We start from the raw sequence: 22469 nt of genomic DNA, 5'->3' as shown, positions 1-22469 counted from the left end.
CATGGTCCTACTCCCTGGAGAGGAAGAGCTGAACTGACAGCTCACAGAACATGATTCTAGGGACTTCGTAGAGGTCATAGCCATAGTGTTTGTGAAGAGAAAGAACCAACCATTGGGCCAATTTCTCTTTCCATGCACAACTGAACAGAAGTGGGACTGTACCAGAATACCTCAGCCCACTGACATCTTGGAGACTTTTGGTAAAAGAAGGGGCTTGCTTATAGAGGGTGGGTTTGAGCTGAGCCAGGGCAGTAGATATCCAAGATCTCAAGGGCTTTGGGGAAGTCATTGGGCATGGTGGCTCTAGAAGCAAGTGCAGAATGAGTATGATAGTGGAACTGGGGTGGTTTTGTTAGAAGGTCCTTGCCAAGACCCGGCAGGTGTGATATGGATGTGCAGGATGCGGGACAAAAGAACCTGCCCAGAGGAGGAGCCTAGTGGTGGTGGGGGCTCTGGGTAGGAGGGCAATGGTGTTAGGAGGGCCCTGGGTAGGAGGATCTTAGAAAAATTCAATTCTGATTGGGAGGACCCTGTTGGGACTCCCTGCTTCTGTGACTTCTTATCCTCCACATCTCCTAAGCCCCCCACTGTCTTGGAGGTAGGGACATGGAGGCCTTTAAGACTGCTTCCTGGATGGTCTGTTCCTGGCTTCCAAAGCGACTCCAAATGATGCTCAACTATAGTCTAAAGTCACAGGGACTTCCTCAGTACAAAGCCACTGCCGCAGTCAGAGAGAACCAGGAGGATGTTAAACCTGTAACCTGAGCCTCAGATGCGGAAGTAAGGAGGCCTAGGAGAGCCTGAGCGTAAGGAAGACACAGAGCTTCAGAAGCCACAGGTGGGGCCCACGAGGACAGAGACTAGGCTGCACCAAGGGTAGGTGGGCCAGGCCATAATGAAGGTGTGGCTTGAGCCATGGGGGGTCACTGGGTCAACAGTTCCTGAGTTATGTCTTCTCCTTTAGCTTTCCCAGGGCCTGTCCTAAGACTGAGCAGGGCCAACATCACAAAGCTGGCCATGGTCCATGGGTTCCAAGCCTTGGTCATGCTGGACAGTGATCCTGCCCCTTCTCTTAAAAGCTGGTCTGGGTTGGAGTTGGGGATTTAGCTCAGTGGTAGAGCGCTTGCCTAGGAAGCCCAAGGCCCTGGGTTCGGTCCCCAGCTCCGAAAAAAAGAACCAAAAAAAAAAAAAAAAAAAGCTGGTCTGGCTTCAGTTCCATCACAAAAGAGGGACAGTGGGCCTGTCGTGTGCAGCGCCACTCTGGAGGTGGATGGCTGACTGCACAGGAGCACCACTCTCCACCTGCATGTCCTGTGGAGGTGGTGGGTCAGACCTAAAGATCTCATCCCTCTGTCCTGGTCGGGCAGTCTCGACTTTTCCTTGTCTCGATCTCCTTCTGGGGAGTTTGTGAGTGTCCAATCACGTGGTGGCTTTAGAGACTGTTCCAAGACTGATCATGACAAATGTCCCCAGCACTCTGTGTTGCAAAGATAGGACTCCCACTCCAAGTGTCACAGCTCCGAGGCAAAAGTCACCTTGGCTGGCCAAGGAACAGCACAGAATCACACCGTACAACAAACCCCACACAAGAGATTTATTGGAAAATTACAGGAGGGTGGCTGCCTCTGCTCAGGAGAGAAGCAGCAAAGAGCTGAACAGGAGACAGGTTTATAGAAGGCTTCCTGGGAAAGGGGCTTTCGAGGATGTTCTGGGAATCGGTGGGATTTTGTGGCCTCATCTTAGGGCAAGCTCAGCGATTGGTGGGATTCTATGGCCTAATCTTGGACTTTATTTTTTCTCTGTGGGCCAGGGCTTGGTTGACTGGGAAGAAGGTCTGGCTATTCAAATACCAGGGGTTAGGCCCCACCATTTGAGTAGCCAGGGGGCAGGGCCTGGCTACTTGCACCTCGAGAGTTTTACAGTACATCTTGCAGAGCCAGGTCCAGAGCAATGAGCTCTGAAGGCCCAGGATGAGGGCACCAGGCATGGGGTAACTCATTACTTGTCAACCTAAACTACCATGGCACCTATCACTGCCAGGAAACTGGTCCAAGGCAAGGCACAAGAACACCTTGCTACAGTGAGTGACATTCACGGTAAAAGAGGAACCTGCAAGGTCTATAGGGGCAAGTTTAGCAGGAGCCCAGGGCACATATATGCACTTGGGTCTCTCTGTGCCCATCAAGGCCGGGATGGCCAGAATCATCACAGGGCTGTTCATGTCCCTAGGGATGTTGACAACTGCAGTGGCTTCAGTATACATTCTCAGAACGCAGAAAAAGAGTGGCAGCTAGCACCTGTGTCCTCGGGGCATTGTGTTATAATGATACAGTTCAGGGAGAGTTGTCCTGAGATTGGGGAAGATCAAGGTCCAGATTGAGTTGGGGATTGGGCCATATCAAGTTCCAGATCAATAAAACCTTCGAATTCCACCAGGCGTGATAGCTTACACCTTTATTACCAGCACTCTGGAGGCAGAGGCAGGTGGATCTCTGTGAGTTCAAGGCCAGCCTGGTCTACAGAGTAAATTCCAGGACAGACACAGAGAAACCCTGTCTCGGAAAACAAATGTGTGTGTGTGTGTGTGTGTGTGTGTGTGTGTGTGTGTGTGTGTGTAAAAATGAGCTAGCACTTGCCCATATATTTCTGAAAGTAGCTTTCTGTTGCTAGAGAGATCCATATCTGTCACTATAAACTGCTGATCTTCTTTCCTGATTGTGTCTTTTGCCAGTTCCTTCTCCAGCTCCTGTTTAACCTTTTGCTTCCTGGGCAGTCTATAGTACCCCACCAAGTCTACGGGGAATGAAACTCTGGGGTTGCCATGTTTAGTAGTAGGCCCCTAGTTTGTGTTTTGAAACCGTGTCTTACTATGTAGACTAGACTGCCTAGGCCTTCAGAGCACTGGAAATAACACCAGGTGTTTTTGGTTTGTTTGTTCGGATTTTTGTTTTTCCTTTCTGAATCAGGTTTATCTCAAAGTGAAGTAGGGCATGACTTTGAACTTCTGATCCTGCAGCTTCCATTTCTCAAGTGCTGGAATTGCATGTGTACACCAGCACAGCTAATTTTGTCTGTCGTTTTATTTTTCCTTTTGAGACAGGATCCCTATGAATTTGGCTTACGTAGCTGAAGACGACGTCATAAGATCTGCCTTCACCTCTCAAGGGCTTAGATTAAAGGTGTGTGCGCCTGACAGCTCTTTAGGCGGTGTTAGGAATAGAACGCCTATTCTCATTCCTACCTTGCAAGGCGGTTCCTTGCTGCAACTCCGCCCTTTTACTCAATGGCTCAGAGTCAGAGGAAGGGGGCAACGCTCGCGGCGCTGGGTCCAGCCAATAGGCTGAAGGGGGCCGGGAGAGAGGCGGGGCCTCTACCAACCAATCACTAAGCGCGCCCTCCTTGCCGCTCTATGTCGCTCCGCCCTGAGCTCGCTGGTCCCAGAAGGCGCCGGGTTTCCCAAGATGGCGGCCGACGTGTCCGTTACTCACCGGCCGCCGCTCAGCCCGGAGGCGGAGGCCGAAGCGGAAACTCCCGAGACCGTCGATCGCCGGACACCCGAACAAGAGTTGCCGCCGCTCGATCCGGAAGAGATCCGGAAACGCCTGGAACACACTGAGCGCCAGTTCCGTAACCGCCGCAAGATACTGATCCGAGGCCTCCCGGGGGACGTGACCAACCAGGTATGGGGGGTGGGGGTGAGAGCGTGGCGGGAAATGCCACGGTGCGCGTGCGCGGGGGGGAACAGGGCGGTACCAACGCTCTTGTGCGTGGGGGCTCTCCCCAGTGTCGTATCCTCTCCCAGGGTCATGAGACATTAAGAACGAAGTGGAAAGGGCATGGTCAAGAGGAGGAAAAAAACCCACTTTGAAGTGCGGGCCGACGTTGCTAGGGGCGACCATCCGGCTTGGGAGAGGCCAAATGGTTGAGGGGTGCAGGTAGTTGGAAGAGGCAGGCAGCTGTGGCGCCCCGTGGAAATATGTGTGGGGGGATGTGAATGGATTGATTGAAATAGATTCCAAGCTACCCATGCATATTCAGAAGGTGCTTTCCCTCCTCCGCCTTAGGGAGCTCAAATTTGGAAGTTTCAGAATTAAGAGCATGGCCTTTCTTACCAAACATACATCCACACCTTTTAGAGGTAGACCCGGAAGTTGGAGATGCACCCCTCAAATGCCTACTAAAATTGATTTTGGAAAATGGAGTCTCCTTTGACGTGTGGTTATGTATTCTATGGCACTTCCCTATGGCTAATCTTGTTTCCCGGGAGTGCCCTTCTATTGGGAACCTACATAGAGCAGGGTGTGCAATGCTCTTTGGACCCAAGAAAGTGGTATCCATGTTGCCCTGCCCGATGGTGGTGGGATAGGCCCTTTCTGATTGCTGCTAAGAATCTCTTCTCTCTGGCTCACCCTAGTACCCACTACTATGTAGGCACATGGCTAATGAAGCCCCAGAGGTGTTGGGAGTATGATAAGGGAACGGACCTGGAGTAGACACCTGTATGCACCATCTCCTGCATATCTGGAATTGCCTGCCCAGTCTCCTTCAGATCATACACAGGTCATTTGGTGCAAGGAAGCCAGGCAACTTGCCCTGGAAACCAGCATTCAAAACAGCAGCCCTGTCAACTTGAGGGAGTTTGGGTGGCTGGTGCACCCACATAGTGTAGGATCAATTAAATGAGTGGAGCCCCTGATCAGGCATCCCTGGGTAGCATGCCCTGTGTTGTCCTGACAGTTTCTGTGGTTCACTTCTTACAGCCTCGGTTTGTTTCCTTTTGGAGAAAATGGCTTAGTAATTAGCTGTGAACATGTTTCAACCTCGCATGGGGGAAATCAGACAAGTTAGGCAACCTCCTTGAAGGTATGCAGTTTGAGATGTCGGTGTTCCTATCATGTAATCTACAGTCTCGACACAGGATAGGTTGTAGAAGGGGAGAAGATAGCTGTTACAGAAAAATGGAGCCATTCATTTATGTACCTGTATGGAGGGTCCACCTGTGGGCAGGCTTGTCCAGTCACTCCCTGGCCTCTGATTGTGTCTCTGCAGGAAGTACATGACCTCCTGAGCGACTACGAACTCAAGTACTGTTTCGTGGACAAATACAAAGGGACAGGTTTGTGGGCTGTGGGAGGACAGGGCAGTTATGACAAAGGGACAGGTTTGTGGGCTGTGGGAGGACAGGGCAGTTATGACAAAGGGACAGGTTTGTGGGCTGTGGGAGGACAGGGCAGTTATGACAAAGGGACAGGTTTGTGGGCTGTGGGAGGACAGGGCAGTTATGACAAAGGGACAGGTTTGTGGGCTGTGGGTGGACAGGGCAGTTATGACAATCCCCAATGGTGGCAGGGCCTGGCTCAGCCTCTGTTCTAATTGTGGATCCCGTATTGTCTTAGAGGAAACAGATTCTTTCCTGTCTGTCCATTTATTTTATTTTTTATTTTTATTTTTTTGAGGCAGAGACTCACGTGAAGCTCAGGCTGGCCTTGAATTGCTAGAGATCCCCCTTCCCGCCTTTGCTTCTTGAGTGCTGGGATTAAAGGTGCACACCACCCTTGTCGGTTTATTTCTTCTCTATTTTGTGTGTGTGCATGTAAGCATAGGCAATAAGTGTGGAAGTTAGATTAGAGGACAACGTTCTAAAGTCAGCTTTCCCCTTGTTGAGGCAGGCCCTCTCGTGTTTCTGTCTTACTGTATATTCTAGGCAGTTCTCCCTCTTAGACTATGAGGACTGTGATGACAGCTGAGACAAGGCTGGGGTTGGAACTCAGGTTGTTAGGTATGGTAGAAGATTCCTTTTTCCTTTCTTTGAGACATGGATTGTCACTGTAGCCCAGATTGTCCATGGTATAGCCCAGCTCTTCTAACGCGTGCCAGTCCTTTAGCTGGCATCACTCCTTTCTCTTGTTCTATCTTTATTTGATGTGTATGGGTGTTTTGCCTGAGCACTATTTGCATGTCTGGTGCCCATGGAGGCGCACAGAGGGAACCAGATTTCATGGAACCAGAGTTAAAGAGGTTATAAGCTGCCATGTGGGTGCTGGGAACCAAACCCCATCCTTGCAAAAGCAGCAAGTACTCTTAAGTGCTGAGCTATCGCTCCAGTCCCATTTTTGGTTTTGGACTTTAGGTTTTATTTAAATCAGGTCTCATATAACCCAGACTAGAGTTAAATTTATTGTATAGGTGAGGATGGCCTTTAACATCAAGATATCCTCCTGCTTCCACTTCCAAAGTAGGCTTACAAGACATGTGTCACTGTGCTCAGCTTCCCTACTGTTCTTACCTGTCCCTTTCTAACCCAGGCCCACTGGGCACCCTATTCTGTGGTTATAGGCCGAGGCTGGCACATCTGCCCCTGTATGGCATGGCCAGCCCAATGCCCTTGGGGTAACATTTGGCATCATTGGCTTCCTTCGTGGAGCCATCAGTGAATGTATTTTGGTATGGTGACAGATGTTTAGACCATCTAGAACCTTCTGACAATTAATGTAGAGAGGAGTGTGCCCCTTTAAAGACCTCCCTGGCAGGTTAGGCAGTCATTACAATCCTGACCATTGGAGGCAGAAGGACCACAGGTTGAGGTTGCGGTCTGTGCTTACTCTGTGTGACTGTATAGGAGTGACAATCTTGGATGAAGACTGAGTGTGCCTAACATAGACTGCCTAGAGCACAGCTGCCGAAGGCTGGGAGATGTCTCAGCACTTATCCCAGCAGCTACATGAATGCTGGGCGGACCTGGTAACTCACTTGTAATAGAAGTGTGGGGGAGGGGAAGACAGTCTCCTGAACAAGCTGGGTAGGTAGATTAGCCAAATTAGCAAGCCCTGGTGTTAAATAAGAGACTACCCCTCCTGTACCTGTATGCATACTCACATGTAAACATACATGTATACCTGGTTACCATACTCATACACATGTAAGAAAAAGATAAGAGTCAGGTATCAAAGGCAGACTGAGTACCCAGTGTAGTCATCCCTCTATAGGGCTTGGAGCATACCAAAATCCAAGGATGTTTAAGTCCCTTTTAGACAATAACATGGCAGGGTGCGGTGGCACACAACTTTAATCTCAGCACTTGGGAGGCAGAGACAGCTGGAACTCTGAATCCGAGGCCAGCCTGGTCTCTAAGTCTAGTCCAGGTCAGCCAGAGCTCCACAGAGAAACCCTGTCTGAAAAAACCAAAACCAGCCAAACAAAAACAAAACAAAGCAGGAGGAGGAGAAGTAGAAGACGAAGAAAGATAGGAAGCAAATATCACCCTGGGGCAAGTGAGATAACGGTTCAGTTGGTGAAGCTGTTTTGAAAGTTGTGCTCTGGGGTTGGGGATTTAGCTCAGCGGTAGAGCGCTTGCCTAGGAAGCGCAAGGCCCTGGGTTCGGTCCCCAGCTCCGAGGAAAAAAAAAAAAAAAAGAAAGTTGTGCTCTGACCTTGGAGGTAGAGCATCAGATGAGTGATCCTTGGCTACATAAGGCATTCGAGGACAGTCTGCCTACATGAGACCTTCAAAAAAGGAAGATGGGGGCACTGTGGGGTACAGAACCAGGTCTAAAACAGGAACTGGCTTAGATTGGGTAGGGTAGTCAGGTAAACGGACAGAGCTCAGGCAGGCCATGCCCGGCAGGGGCCAGAAAGCAGTACTGAGTGTTGTGAGGGGAGCTGGGCCACCTGAGGAAGCTCTGAACATGGTTTCCTGGGGCTGTAAGCTGGAATGAGTGACGAGGCTAGAGGGACAGAACGTGGCTCTGGAGACGAGCTACCTGAGTGTTTTGTTGTATTTTTTTAGTGTTTTTGTGTGCACATACATGCATGATGTGCCGTGCATGAATGTAAGTCTGAGGACAACATGAAGGAGTCATTTCTCACATCCCACCATGTCTCTGGAGATTGAACTTAGGTTTTCTCACTTGATTTTGTGACAGGTTGTGTGTGTGTGTGTGTGTGTGTGTGTGTGTGTGTGTGTGTTACTAGAGATTGCATTTAGGGCTTCATGCATGCTAAGAAAGTATTTCTACTGCTGAAATACATCCTTAGTCCTGATTTTTTTTTTTTTTTTTTTAGTTTTGTGGTGCTAAAGATGAACACTTTTTTTTTTGGAGCTGGGGACCAGACCCAGGGCCTTGTGCTTGCTAGGCAAGGGCTCTACCACTGAGCTAAATCCCCAACCCCAAGACGAACACTTTTAACTCCATCCTTGGGCCTCGGTTTGTGTTTTTTTTTTTTTTTTTTCGGAGCTGGGGACCGAACCCAGGGCCTTGCGCTTCCTAGGCAAGCGCTCTACCACTGAGCTAAATCCCCAACCCGTGTTTTTTTTTTTTAGACAGTGTAAGCCACTGTGTACCTAAAGATGGCCTTCAGTTTCTGATACCCCTGATTTAGTCTTGTGTTGAGGTGACAGGCATGTGCCACTGTGCCTGGTATGTCTATAGACAGAACCCAAGGCCTCAGGCATGCTGGGCAAACGCTTTTCCAACTGAGCTCTTCCCAGTCCCAACTCTTGGGTTTTTAGACAGAATTTGACTAGATAACCAGGCTGGCTTTGAACTCTGACCTCCTGCCCCAGACTTGCAAATGTAGGTGCCTATCTGGTCCTGTTGCTTTTCCACCGAAAATGGTGGGTGTGAGGGCTAACCTATTCCCAGTTAAAAGAGTCTAGGGTTTGGGCACTGGAGAAATGGTTGTGAGCACTGACTGTTCTTCCAGCAGTCCTGAGTTCACTTCCCAGCAACCACATGGCAGCTCATGCCTGTCTGCTGCTGTCTTCTGGTGTATAGATACTCATGCAGATAAAGTACTCATACTTTAAAAGATATATCTTTTAGGGGCTGGGGATTTAGCTCAGTGGTAGAGCGCTTACCTAGGAAGCGCAAGGCCCTGGGTTCGGTCCCCAGCTCCGAAAAAAAGAACCAAAAAAAAAAAAAAAGATATATCTTTTAAAAACTAAGAGAGTTTGGGGTTGGAGCTTGAGTGATGGTTCAGAGATTGAGAGCACTGGCTGATCTTGGCAGAGGACTTAGGTTCGATGCCCAGCACCCACACCATGATTGACAACCATCCATAATTCCAGCTCCTGGGCATCTAAATCTGGTCTCCCCAGGCACCAGGCACATGAGTGGTGTGGAGAGAGGTCAGAGGGGGACTGATGGAAATCCAAGACTGCAGCTAACTCACTGGATTGTGCTTCCTAGGAGTAGTTGATGTTCTGCTCCCATACCTGGTTTAGAGGGCCCAGGGTAGGGAGACAAAAGGTCACTCTGACCCCAGGTTCTCTTGTACCCTGCAGCTTTTGTGACCCTGCTGAATGGGGAGCAGGCTGAAGCTGCCATCAACACCTTCCACCAGAGCCGCCTTCGAGAGCGGGAGCTGTCAGTTCAGTTGCAGCCTACTGATGCTCTGCTGTGTGTGGCCAACCTGCCACCTAGTCTGACACAGGCGCAATTTGAAGAGCTGGTGCGGCCCTTTGGCAGCCTGGAGCGCTGCTTCCTAGTGTACAGTGAGCGCACTGGCCACTCTAAAGGCTATGGCTTTGCAGAGTACATGAAGAAAGACTCGGCTGCCAGGGCCAAGTCTGACTTGCTAGGCAAGCCACTGGGCCCACGCACACTGTACGTGCACTGGACAGATGCTGGGCAGCTGACCCCTGCATTGTTGCACTCTCGGTGCCTCTGTGTGGACCACCTGCCACCTGGCTTCAACGATGTGGATGCTCTGCGCCAGGCTCTGTCGGCGGTCTATACCCCCACCTTCTGTCAGGTAGGTCTTGGGTCCTTTAGTGAAGCAGCTGTCAGAGAGCTTTGAACAGGGCTCTTAGGGGAGGCTCTGGGATATGGTGGTTAAGAGCCTAGATGTATTCCAAAGTCCAGAATGCAAATCCTCCTGGCTCATCTGTTGTAGGTAGGGTGGGAATCCTGCTCACACCCTTATCACTCACATACTCATTACATATGCCATGTAGTCCAGGCTAGCCTAGAAACACCATCCTCTTGTCAGGTTGACTGGTAGGTGGCACTCTGCCTGACTCATGTTTGTTATTTTGTCTTTTGAACTTGGCCAGTAACTGAGGACGAGCTTGAATCCTAGATCCTAAGGGCTCTACCTCTCAAGTATTGGGTCATGCTTCGCCATGCTACATTTATGTGGCTTGGGGGTTGGAATTCCCTAGGGCTTCCTGCATTTAGGCAATATACCTCTACCTGCTCAACCCCAGCCCCAGCCCAGTGTCTTGAGCATCTGTGGCCAAATGCAGCATGGAAGAGGCCAGAGTCAGGATGACAGACACTTGGGCCTGGATGGGTGTCAGCCCTCCTTGGTGTCATGGGCAAGTCCCTTTGCCTGCACCTTTCTCTCATCTCCTGTCTTCCACCTCTGTTCTAGACAGGGGCTCCTGTGTAATCATGGCTAGCCAGGAACTCAGAGATCTGCCTGCCTTTACCTCTTGAATGCTAGGATTAAAGATACCACATTACTTAGTCTACATAGGCTAAGTATTAAAGTGTCTTAAAAGAATAACTTTTGTACATGTATTTATTTGTATGCTTCTGTGTGTGTGCATACATACAAGTGTTCACACAATGGTACCTGTATGGTGTTCAGAGGACAACTCTCAGGAGTCATTTCTTCTATAACCATGTGGGTACTGGGGATCAAATTGACTTTGTGAGGCTTAACAGTGTCTTTCCTCCTGAGCCATCTTGCTGCCTTATGAATGATTATTATAAAAGCTTACCCTTCATTCTGTGTTTCAGTGTGTGTATTTTGCTAATGCTGGGAATGCTTCCATTGCCTAGCAAGTGCTTTTCCACAGAGCTACATCCCACCCCTCATTGGGTACTTACTGAGTATGTGTGAGTCCAGCGCTGCAGCATGGAGTGGTGTTCTGGTGCTCTGAACAGATCATGGGCTTGAGAGTCAACAGGTCAAAGTTTGGGGTCTCCAGCTTTCAGTTCAGAGTTCATGTGGTCCCAATCACATTGTGATCCCCTTGCATCTGACGCTGTGGGTTCGTGAGATGGTCACAGCGTGGGGTTCATGGTAGAGTGCCTTCATAGACTGCCAGAGAGGAGCTGGAGTGCCTGAGCTATGGAACACCTGCCTAGCATGTGCACGGCCCTCGGCCATCTTAGCTCCGTTGATAAGGTCAAGCCTGAGGATACAAGTTTGATTCCTGGGCCCTACATGGTAGAAAAAAGAGAACCAACTCTCTCAAGTTGCCCATGGCACATAAACTCACATAAAATAAATAAAATGCAATTTAATTTTCTTAAGTAATAAAGCACTGGGCATATACACACTTTTTTTTTAAGGTTTATTAATTTTATGTATGTGAGTACACTGTTGCTGTCTTCAGACACCAGAAGAGGGTACCAGAACCCATTATAGATGGTTGTGAGCCACCATGTAGTTCCTGGGAATTGAATTCAGGGCCTCTGGAAGAGCAGTCAGTGCTCTTAACTGCTGAGCCATCTCTACAAGCCCCCTCCCCCTTTTTTTCTTTTTTCTTATTATATATTTGGACTGTTTTTGTTTTTGTTTTAAAGACAGGGTCTATCTATATAGCCCTTACTGTCCAAGAATACACACTATAGACCAGGCAGACCCTGAACTCACATGGCTCTGCCTTCTGAGTGCTGGAGTTAAAAGTGAATGTGCCTGCGTGTGTGTGCGCACGTGTGTGCATGTAGCACTACTGACTGTCTGAGACAGGTTAGGCTCCCTACCCCCTGCTTATTGACCTAATTTTTAAAGCTCAAAGCCTCAATTCTTTTTTTTTTTTTAAAGATTTATTTATTATATATAAGTACACTGTAGCTGTCTTCAGAAACACCAGAAGAGGGCATCCGATCTTATTACAGATGGTTGTGAACCACCATGTGGTTGCTGGGATTTGAACTCAGGACCTCTGGGAGAGCAGTCAGTGCTCTTAACCACTGAGCCATCTCAGCAGCCCGCCTCAATTCTTTATATATCTATGCATATATAAATCCTCCCTTCTGTGGAGATTCAGATCTTAGTAGGTATTTATCTTCCCTTTTTTTTTTATATAATTATCAATGCCTCAGTTATTACTGTCTGAGATAGGTTAGGCTGCCTGTCTCCTGTTTATGACCTGTAATTTAAGACCAAAAGCCTAGAAGTACTTATTTATCTATGAATTTAACTTTAAATAAATTGCCTTCTACTTACTGAATAAGCCAATTTCTCAGCTCTAGATTTGTCATGCCAGACAGCGCAATCCCAGAAATCCCATGTAGACCATGTTTGAAGATCCTGAGTGGGGCCTGGAGAGATGACTCAGTGGTTAAGAGCACTGACTGCTCTTCCAGAGGTCCTGAGTTCAAATCCCAGCAACCACATGGTGGCTCACAGCCATCTGTAATGAGATCTGATGCCCTCTTCTGGTGTGTCTGAAGCTACAGTGTACTTATATATAATAAATAAAATTAAAAAAAAGAAGATCCTGAGTATTTGCCCTGGCAAGACTCTTTAAAAGTTTTTATTTTTATTTATTTTTTTTTTTTTTAAGATTTATTTATTTATTATATATAAGTACACTGTAGCTGTCTTCAGATACACCAGAAGAGGGCATCAGATCTCTTTACAGATGGTTGTGAGCCACCATGTGGTTGCTGGGAATTGAACTCATGACCTCTGGAAGAGCAGTCGGGTGCTCTTAACCGCTGAGCCATCTCTCCAGCCCAAAAGTTTTTATTTTTTATTTTTTAATTTAATCTTCTTAAATTCTCCCTTCTTGCCTTTATTTTCTACATTTGAGATCAAAGGCTTGGATTTTTCATTTTATGCATATTTAAGAACATTTAAGAATTACCATTCTGCCTTCTAGCCTTAAGAACAATTACATTAAATGTTATTTTCCCTGTCCTTTGATTATTTGCTTGTAGGAAGTGAAGTAGCTGCATCTACCATCTGACTGACTTTCTGCCTCAAGCAGCCAGCCTGTCTTTGTATAGTAGGGTTCCCAGCATGTCTGAGTGAAGACAGCTAGGATCCTTTTAGAAGAGCCCAGGGTAGTTTTGCAGCTTGTGTGGGAACCTCATGACTTGGCTTGACTTGCTGAGAAACCAATTCTCCCCTCCTCTTAGACTTATATCATTTTGTGTGTGTGTATTCTATGCAAGAATCTTTAAATAATTTTTTTCTATTTTTTAAATTTATTTTTTGTATATGAGTACACTGTAGCTGTCTTCAGACACACCAGAAGAGACCATCAGATCCCATTACAGATGGTTGTGAGCACCATGTGGGTGCTGGGATTTGAACTCAGGACCTTTGGAAGAGCAGTCAGTGCTCTTAACCACTGAGCCATCTCTCCAGCCCAATAATTTTTAATAATGAGATCTTGCCCCACGTGTGGTGCCATCTATAGCAGTGAATTAGTTAAACTGCTTTGGCTCCCAGCAGGTTGCTCCTTTAACCACCCACCAGAACCCTCTGGATTCTCAAATGAAAGACAAAGACAGGCGCGCGCGCGCGCGCGCACACACACACACACACACACACACACACACACACACACACACACACACACAGAGTTAATTTGATAAGCCTTGACTAGCTCAAAGGCTAGAATCTTCTCATCCTTCCTGTGGCTAGCAAACACTCCCTGCTGGTATTCCCAGAGTTAACATCCTTTAAAATCTATATTTCATTTCTGCTGCCCCAGACTCAATTGGGGAAGTGGCCATTGGAGCCACTTACTCAAATTCTTACATGGCTGGTTGTTCTTCACCCCTCTCATTCATGGCGATTCTGCCTCTTCCTTTCTTCCCACCTCTCCCACGCCTGGGAATCCTAAAAGTCCTGCCTCTGTCTGTCCTGTCCAGCCATTGGCTGCTGGCATCTTAACTTACCAATCAGAACAAACTGGGGGCATGGTCCCTCAGTGTCTTATGTGTAGTCACTCATGTAAGCAGTTTTGGGGACCAAAATTAACATTATAGTACAAGCAGCATTTGGCCAAACCCACTTCCCGTGTGCCATTGTGCATGGCTGAGATGCTTGCCTTTAAATTCCAGCACAGCAGAAGCAGAGGCAGAAAGTTCTCTTAGTTCCAGCTCAGCTTGTGCTGCATAGTGATCCATGTCTTTAAAAAGGAAGAAAACTGCCTGAGGGCTCCACTTGCCTAGGCTCTTATGCAGGGAAGTTGCTATGGAAACAGATTTAGTTGCTGTCTTCCTGGGCCTAGAGTGGAGCTTGGGGGACGTGCCAGATATTTATGTCAGCTGTTTCTATGCCTGGGTTCTCCCTGGTACTGGGAAAAAAACTTGGGTCCCTCCCCCACTCACTCCCTCCCTTCCTTCCTCCCTCCCTCCCTCCCTCCCTCCCTTCCTTCCTTCCTTCCTTCCTTTCTTCCTCTCTTTTAGAGACATCTCTCTCTCTCTCCATATATATATATAAACCTAGCACTGAAGGTGAAGGTGGGGCGGGAAGCCCTTGGCTTTTTTCCAGCCTCATCCACAAAAATGTTAGCCCGATGTTTCGGGAGAGAGCCTGCCTCAAAGGAATGGAGACTGAACAGAGAACACATCCTCTCTTTCAAATATACCAATTTTTTTTCTTTGAGGCCTAGGTGTGATGGCATATCCCTTTAATCCAGCACCCAGAAGGAAGAGGCTGACAGATTTCTTTGAGTTCAAAACCATGCTGGAGGTCTATGCGTTCTAGGTCAGCTGTCTTCAGACACACCAGAAGAGGGCATCAGATTCCATTACAGATGGTTGTGAGCCACCATGTGGTTGCTGGGATTTGAACTCAGGACCTCTGGAAGAACAGTCAGTGCTCTTAACCACTGAGCCATCTCTCCCCCCCGAGATCCTGTCTTTATAAAGCATTTTAGATACAGTATGGGTAGCATTGGACTAATGTAACTTCCATTCAGTTTCACCCCTGGAACACATCCGCTCTGAGCTTCTAGATGAGGGGTATGGACGCAACAGACCACTGGGCTGCTGTGGAGGAGGCTGTGACTTTAGTATCTCTTTACTACATAAATGTGGAAGTCATGGTGCCAGTAACAGCAGCCTTGAATAGCCAGCCTGTGGGTCCTGGACACCAGGCAAGCCTGGGTGCACCCTTCCAAATCAGCCCCTTGCCACAGTATCTGTGGCCCAAGAGGTGTTCAGGGCAGCTCTGCAGCCACCTCTTTCCTCCTGATGGTTCTGGTAGTCCCTGTCAGAGTTTGTTCCCAGTGTGTCAGCACAAATAATCATATAATAGCTACAGGTGAGATGTGTCCTTTCTCAGCCCCCTGGCTAGCCATGTGGCCTTGTGCAAACTGACCTAGGGCCTCCTATAGTCACTGCACAGATTTAGTGACCAGTTAATGGTCACAAGCCTGGGGACAGTGAGTGGCAAGGAGTGACTGTTGGTGTTTGGGGTCAGTGTCTGTTTTCTGTGGTTACTTCCCTGGTGCTCATGAGTGAATCTCCCACAGCTGGCAAGTGGCCAGGATGGGCAGCTAAAGGGCTTCGCGGTACTGGAGTACGAGACAGCAGAGATGGCAGAGGCAGCACAACAGCGGGCAGATGGCCTGGCCCTGGGTGGCAGCCACCTACGTGTGTCTTTCTGTGCTCCAGGTCCCCCAGGCCGCAGCATGTTGGCGGCACTCATTGCTGCCCAGGCCACGGTGAGTAGGGGCACCCCTTGAACACCAATGTCTCCCCTTTGTGGCCTTTGCTCTGAGTCACCCTCTGGCCTCTTCCTCAGGCTCTCAATCGAGGCAAGGGACTCCTGCCTGAGCCAAATATCCTGCAGCTATTGAACAACCTGGGCCCATCTGCCTCCCTCCAGCTGCTCCTCAACCCCCTGCTGCATGGAGGTGCCAGTGGCAAGCAGGGTAAGACAGACGTGCATGGGTATCATGCAGAAGCCTCTCCTCCTATGTTTGGTGGCTGTGGTATGAGGATGGAAGTCCCAAAAAGGAGCAGAGCTTCCAACAGGCAGCACCCACCCTTCCCTGCCTGGACCCTTGAGGACCATCTATCATGTTGAGAACTTGGGGTTGTGCTGGGTGCTGGTTATCACCAAGCATCCATGTCTCGTTCCAGGCCTCCTGGGTGCGCCCCCTGCCATGCCGCTGCTCAGTGGGCCTGCCCTGTCTACTGCACTGCTGCAGCTAGCCCTGCAGAGCCAGAACCAGAGCCAGAGCCAGAGCCAGAAGGTAACAGCCTCAAGTTGGGGGCAACCCCACCAGGCTCCTTTTCTAGCCTACCCCTTAAGTCAGAAGTCACATTCCCCTCTGCTCTGGAGAGATGCCTGGCCCTGGCGGTCAGGGCATGCATATTCCATTCCTGAAGTGAATATGACTAAGAAAACCCAACCAACCTTGCACAGCTGGGTGTAGTTACCCTTGGTCAGCGTTGTTGTCTGCTGAGCAAGGGTGCTAAGGACTATCTTTGGGTATGGGTGGTAGAAATTGTGGAGTGACAACTCTGACATGCTCAGTATTTCCTGTATGTCCCCAGTGGGTAGGACACAACGGCCTGGCATGCTGGAGCCCATGGGCCACATGAGTATCTAATGGGCGGGGGTGGGGTCAAGCACTGGAGGGCTCGGCTCCCTGTGTGTGTCTGCCTGTGATTAAGTTTTGAGTCGGTGATGCTGGGCATTGTGACTGCCAGAACTCTGGGTGTCCCGTGTCTACTTCCCAGGTCATATTGTCCCTGCCCCCAGCTGACTGTGCTCTGTTCTAGAAGCCTGGGATCCTGGGAGACTCACCTCTGGGTACCCTCCAGGCCGGGGCCCAACCTTCCAACTCTCTCCTAGGAGAGCTGTCTGCAGGTAAAGTCAGACCCCGCCACTCCACTCTCTAGAGAATACTGTCCCTTTCCCCTGCCCCAGTGAATACTAACATGTGACCTTAGCCAGGTAACCTACTCTGCCTGGGTTGTCCAGTCTGTTGCTTTGGTGCTTACCTTGTGGGGCAGCTGGCAGTGTCTTTGAAAGCTGGCACTCAAAGAGACCCCGAGTCATGAACTGCCTCTAGGGTGCACAGGGTTCTTGTCCCTCTTTCAGAACCATGGGTAGAGTGGCCCTTCAGGTCTGGACCCTTAGCTGACACCTTCCTTCTCTCTTTAGGGGGGGGCCTGGCCCCGGAACTGCCGCCCCGCCGAGGGAAGCCACAACCCTTACTACCACCATTGCTGGGCCCCTCTGGGGGTGACCGGGAGCCCATGGGTCTGGGTCCCCCAGCATCCCAGCTCACTCCACCCCCAGCCCCTATGGGGCTCCGAGGCTCCAGTCTTAGAGGCCTCCCGAAGGACAGTGGGCCCCTGCCAACGCCCCCTGGGGTAAGGTGCTACCCTGCTTCCAGCCTCCCCTACCTTTGAGATCTCTTTTGCCCGGGTCCCTAGCAAAACCAACCCTCCTGTTACAGGTCTCACTGCTGGGGGAACCCCCAAAGGACTACCGCATCCCCCTCAACCCCTACCTGAATCTACACAGCCTGCTTCCATCCAGTAACCTAGCAGGCAAGGAGACCCGGGGCTGGGGAGGCTCTGGGAGAGGCCGCCGCCCAGCGGAGCCCCCCTTGCCTAGCCCTGCAGTTCCTGGTGGAGGCAATGCTAGCAACAATGGCAGCAAAGCCTTCCCAATGAAGCCCCGCCTGCTCAGCCCCATCGCCAGCAACCGCCTGCCCCCTGAGCCAGGGCTGCCCGACAGCTACAGCTTTGATTACCCCACAGTGAGTACTGGGCTGCCTTGTATTCTGCCTATCTTAAGGGTGGCCCTTTACACCTGAAGAGCAGTCCATCTGCAAACCATGCAATGTGAGCTTTCTTGTCCAAACATCCAAAATGGGAAATATATCTGATGCGATCAGTCAGTCACAGGCATGAGACCTAAGTCTCACTCTGAGTCCACATAATATGTATAAAGCCAGAAGGGCTGGAGTGCTTGTAACCGCAGTTCTGAAGTGGCAGAGACAGGAAGTCATTCTAGTCTCGTAGGTGGACTCTAGGCCAGGGAAGAGGTCTATTTCAACTGGGTTTGATGGCAAGGCAGGGAGATTGCTATGCAGTTTGAGGCCAGCCTGGTCTACATAGCAAGTTCCAGGGAAACTACAGTTTTATAGTGAGACTTTGTCCCATAAAGGGTGGACAGGGCTGGAACAATCAATGGTTCATCATCTGCATCCTCAGAGCCCAGTGTAAAAGCTGGGCAGGTGTGGCCGTTTTCCTGTAATCCCAGTGAGGATGAAGTGGGATAATGAGCTAGACTCATGCAACTGACAAGCTCCGAGTGCTTCAATGCATAAGATCCTGTATGCCATCTTTTGTCTTCCATACTTACATCTGTACACACAGATACACTGGCCAAAAACTATAGAAAAATATGTGGACAGCTCCTGAGGAACAGGACCCAGCGTCATATTCTGGCTTCTATTCACACACACAGAGTCTCACACAGTCATACACCTCTGTACATACAGTCTCACACATATACATGCACACACAGTCATACACCTCTGTACATACAGTCTCACACATATACATGCACACACATCCATGACAGAGGCAGGTGGTGCAGCCCTGAGCTGGATCCAGAGACTTAGACTTAGACTGTGTGACTGCACAGGTGGGACGTACCACATTTGACCTTTGTGTGGTGAGTCACTCCACACACTGTCAGCCAGCAGTGGGGCCAGCACTGGGAGGTGGAAGCAGGAGGATCAGAAGTTCAAAACTGGCCCTAGCTCCATGAGACCCTCAAAAGCAAAAGCAAATGAAAATAAAGGAGTGGCCGAAGAGCTCCCCAGCTGCCGATGGTGCTGGCCTTCACATCTGGAAACCGAAGTTCTGTTCCTGGTCCCACGGTAGAGGGACCTGCTTCCTTCCCCACGTCGTCCTCTCAGCTGCACACTTGGTCTATTCCACCATGGTACACATAGGCACAAAAGTGTCATTAACATGTTACAGTGAAGGAGACCTCTCTGCCCACATGCCTCTCTATGGAATATTCCACAGTCCAGGGCACCAGGAGTCAGAAACACTCCTGAGTCCAGGGACTTCTATTAAAGGTGGCTGTATTTTCTCTAGTGTCAAGTGGGCAGTCAAGAGCTTGTGACTGATACTTTCCTTCCTTCCTTGAGTCTCCTGTCCATCTTTATCTCAGACTTTAGTCCATGCTGGCTTTTTATTTGGTTTTGGAGGTTTATAAGACAAGAACTCATGTAGCCCAGGCTGGCCTAACTCAATGTGTAGCAGAGATGACTTTGTCTTATCCTGTATCTGCCACCTGAATGCTGACATCTCAGAACTTCTCCATCACACCCAGTTTACATGGTGCTGAGGACGGAAACCAGGCTTCATGCATCCTAGCTGGGCAAGTGCTTTGCCCAAGTCCAAATCATGCCTTCTCCGTTGAGAAAGGGCTTAGCATCCTGTCTGTCCATCTCTTCCCGTTTTGAGCACAATACACAGTCACTTCACAGCATCGCTGGGGTCCAGGCACACCTGTCCCTTGGACAGAGCACACATCTGCTCTGGCTTCAGCTGGGCCATCCCATTGAAGCCCCCACAGGCCCAAGTATGGGTCGTGAATCCCTAGTGTTAACTGGTGTAGAACTGGCCCAGGATAAGGTTGGCCAACACCAACCCTCTCCCCCCATATTTCTACTCCTTTAATTTAGGATGTGGGACCTAGACGGCTCTTCTCCCACCCTCGGGAATCAAACTTAGGGGCTCATGGCCCCAGCCGACACAAGGTAAGAAACAAGTGCCCTGTGTTTTGCAGCGTACAGTATTGGCAGCGTAATAAAGTGGATGTAGCAGTCAGCACTAACTGTAACAAGAAGTGCTGTCCGTCCGTAACTCAACTCCACAAATGAGGCAATCTTCCTATGTAATCCAAGTCAAACTTCTAGACTGAAGCATTTCTTTATCACCCTTCAATGGGGCAGTAAGTGGTTCCCTGGGAGCTCACCAGGGACTCACCCCATGGCCTCACACAGGTGACCAGTCATCTCTTGACGTGAAGATCACTGGGTTCAGAGCATGGTGTCTCCCTGAGCCACTCAGCTCTTTTGGTCCAGCTTGAATTTGTTACCGTGGTTGTGGGCCCCAGAAGATAAACATGGACAAGAAGAGTCATGGTGGGAAGGGTTCCAACCGTGATTTACCTCACTCAGCTGAACCTTTCTCTGCAGATGTCCCCCCCACCTAGCAGCTTCAGTGAGCCTCGCAGTGGTGGAGGCAGTGGGGGACCCCTCTCTCATTTCTATTCTGGCTCACCCACCTCCTACTTCACCAGTGGCCTACAGGCTGGCCTCAAGCAGAGCCACCTGAACAAGGTGAGTCTGCCCTACAGGAACTGGTCTCCAGGGACCATTGGGATGCTGGGCCCTGTGTATCTATATATGTCCCCGTTGCCTTGTCATCCAAGGGGCCTCAGCCACAGCTCCATTGGTGGCAGGGCTCAATCTTGCTCATGCTGCTGTGTAAGGGCCCCTCTGGTTCCCACTGTTCAGCTTCCCTTCATCTCATTGGTCTAAAGGTGGTCTTGGCTCCAGATGACAGATGAGAAACAGTTGTTTTACCCCCAAGCCTTATAGTTCTGAGTTGCAGGCACAAGGCTAGATGGCCCAAGGGTAACCTGCACCCACGTCTTTGACTCCCTAGGCTGTCGGTTCCTCCCCAATGGGCTCCAGTGAAGGGCTCCTGGGCCTGGGCCCAGGGCCCAATGGTCACAGTCACCTGCTGAAGGTACGGGCAAGAGGTGGGGGTGCTGGGCAGCCCTGGCCCTGGGAAGCCACTGACTCGGCCTTCCCTGCTGTCTGTCTCCAGACCCCACTGGGTGGCCAGAAACGCAGTTTTTCCCACCTGCTGCCCTCACCTGAGCCCAGCCCAGAAGGCAGCTACGTGGGCCAGCACTCCCAGGGCCTTGGTGGCCACTACGCGGACTCCTACCTGAAGCGGAAGAGGATTTTCTAAGGGGTCAGCGCCAGAGATGCTCCAAGGGCCTGCACCAAGTTGCTTTTGGGTTCTTTCTGGTATTTGTGTTTTGTGGGATTTTATTTTTATTATTTTTTTTATGTCCTTTCTTTGGGTAATAGAGAAATCTCTGCAAAAGACTTTGGTGACCAACCAGCTGGAGCTCAAGGAATGTGGGGTATCTGGGGGCCATACCATTACCTGTGGGCTTGCTCCTGGAACCAAACCCTGCAGCCTTAAGAGAGAGGGGCCTGGCCTGCTCTCTTTCCCTCCCCAGCTCCTGGCCTTCTGTGTTGGCTCTCCAGGCCTCCTCTCCTGCCTCATCACTCCTGTGTTCTGGCCTTTTGAGTGCCTTTGGAGGTGTCCCTGACCTGTGAGGATCAGAGACAGTCCCCGTTTTTAAACTTCGACAATTAACTTTGATTTCCTTTTCTAATTTTTATTATTTTTTAAAACAACCAGGATGATGACCACATCCACTCCCCTATCCCTCCAGAAAGCCCCAACTTGATTTCTTCAGGGTCTGGCCTTCCCTGGGCCTCTGTTCCAACAGCTTAACCCCATTCTCTTCCCAGTCATCTGCTGCAGGTATAGCTGTGTCATGCCCCTGCCTGCCTACTCCGGCCAGTACCCTAAGCCCCAGGATCTCCAGCCCCTGCCTTCTGATGCCTTAAAGTTGGGCCACAGGTCCTGCTGGGTCAGAGCCTCTCAGATGCGGAGCTCCAAAAGCTCAGCTCAGGACCAAAGAGCTCTGGCCTAGGGTTCATCCTTTCTCCAGGGTGTCTGCCCTCTGGACAGAAGGCCAAAGCCTTGGTCTTGGCAAACCACCCCTTTTGCCCTAAGCTTGGGTGCAGAGACCAGTATTTTCTGCTGGCTTCAACAGTGTCCCCTGCTGTCTGTGAAAGGTGACCATTGTACCCAGGCCACTGGACCTCTACCATGTTCCTTCAAACCCAGATCATCACCATCCCCAGGCTGGATCACTGGAGCAGGTCTCCTCTCTGCCCATCTGAGGGGACCTAGGGACTCTGCCCCTGGCCAGCTGAGCCACCACCAGCCTCCCTCCTCAAACCTGATGAACCAAACTCACTCCAGTAGGGGGCATTCCCTCCCCTTTCCCCCTTCCTGCCCTCCCCTGCTCCCTGACCTTTGCTGAATTAAAGTTTGTAAGTAAACGGTTTTAAGAAAAAAACATCAGAGCTGGCTGGTTCTTGTTATAAACCATGGGCCCAGCAAAATAGCTCAGTATTCTGGTACAGGACTTGACACTAATCCTGACAACCTGAGTTAGCCCTCTGGCCCAAAAGGCGGAAGGAGAACTGACTTCCACAAGTTGTCCTCTGACCTACAAACATGGCACAGATGTGCTCACACACAATCCCTAAAATCTAAATTGGGCTTGGAGGCCAGCCTGATCTACATTTAGTCTATATAGAGACCCAGTCTGAAACAATTTAAATCTTGGGCATGGTTGCACATAACCCTTAATTCCGGCAGAGGCTTTCAGAGTTAAAGGCCAAATGAA

General features: G+C 49.9%; 1 protein-coding gene across 4 annotated transcripts; it reads left to right on the top strand.

The window, feature by feature from the left end:
* Nucleotides 1–1584: 1584 nt before the first annotated feature.
* On the top strand, nt 1585–22136 carry Raver1 (ribonucleoprotein, PTB-binding 1). Of its 4 annotated transcripts, none has more exons than XM_039080982.2 (13): nt 1585–3680; nt 5050–5116; nt 9283–9752; nt 15451–15642; nt 15723–15852; nt 16064–16176; nt 16712–16796; nt 17094–17305; nt 17392–17697; nt 19645–19719; nt 20161–20304; nt 20633–20716; nt 20798–22136. In XM_039080982.2, exons 1-13 carry the CDS (start codon nt 3462–3464, stop codon nt 20942–20944), a joined length of 2244 nt encoding a protein of 747 aa, XP_038936910.1. In that variant the 5' UTR covers nt 1585–3461; the 3' UTR covers nt 20945–22136. The 4 variants fall into 4 exon arrangements, with proteins under 4 accessions (XP_038936910.1, XP_063121111.1, XP_063121110.1 ...); NM_001013939.1 differs by having other exon boundaries at nt 3446–3680; nt 16709–16796; XM_063265041.1 differs by having other exon boundaries at nt 20633–22136.
* Nucleotides 22137–22469: the final 333 nt, after the last annotated feature.

Source organism: Rattus norvegicus, chromosome 8 (genome assembly GCF_036323735.1).
Source record: "Rattus norvegicus strain BN/NHsdMcwi chromosome 8, GRCr8, whole genome shotgun sequence".
Taxonomy (NCBI): Eukaryota; Metazoa; Chordata; class Mammalia; order Rodentia; family Muridae; genus Rattus; species Rattus norvegicus.
This window is presented reverse-complemented; position numbering and strand designations above follow the sequence as displayed.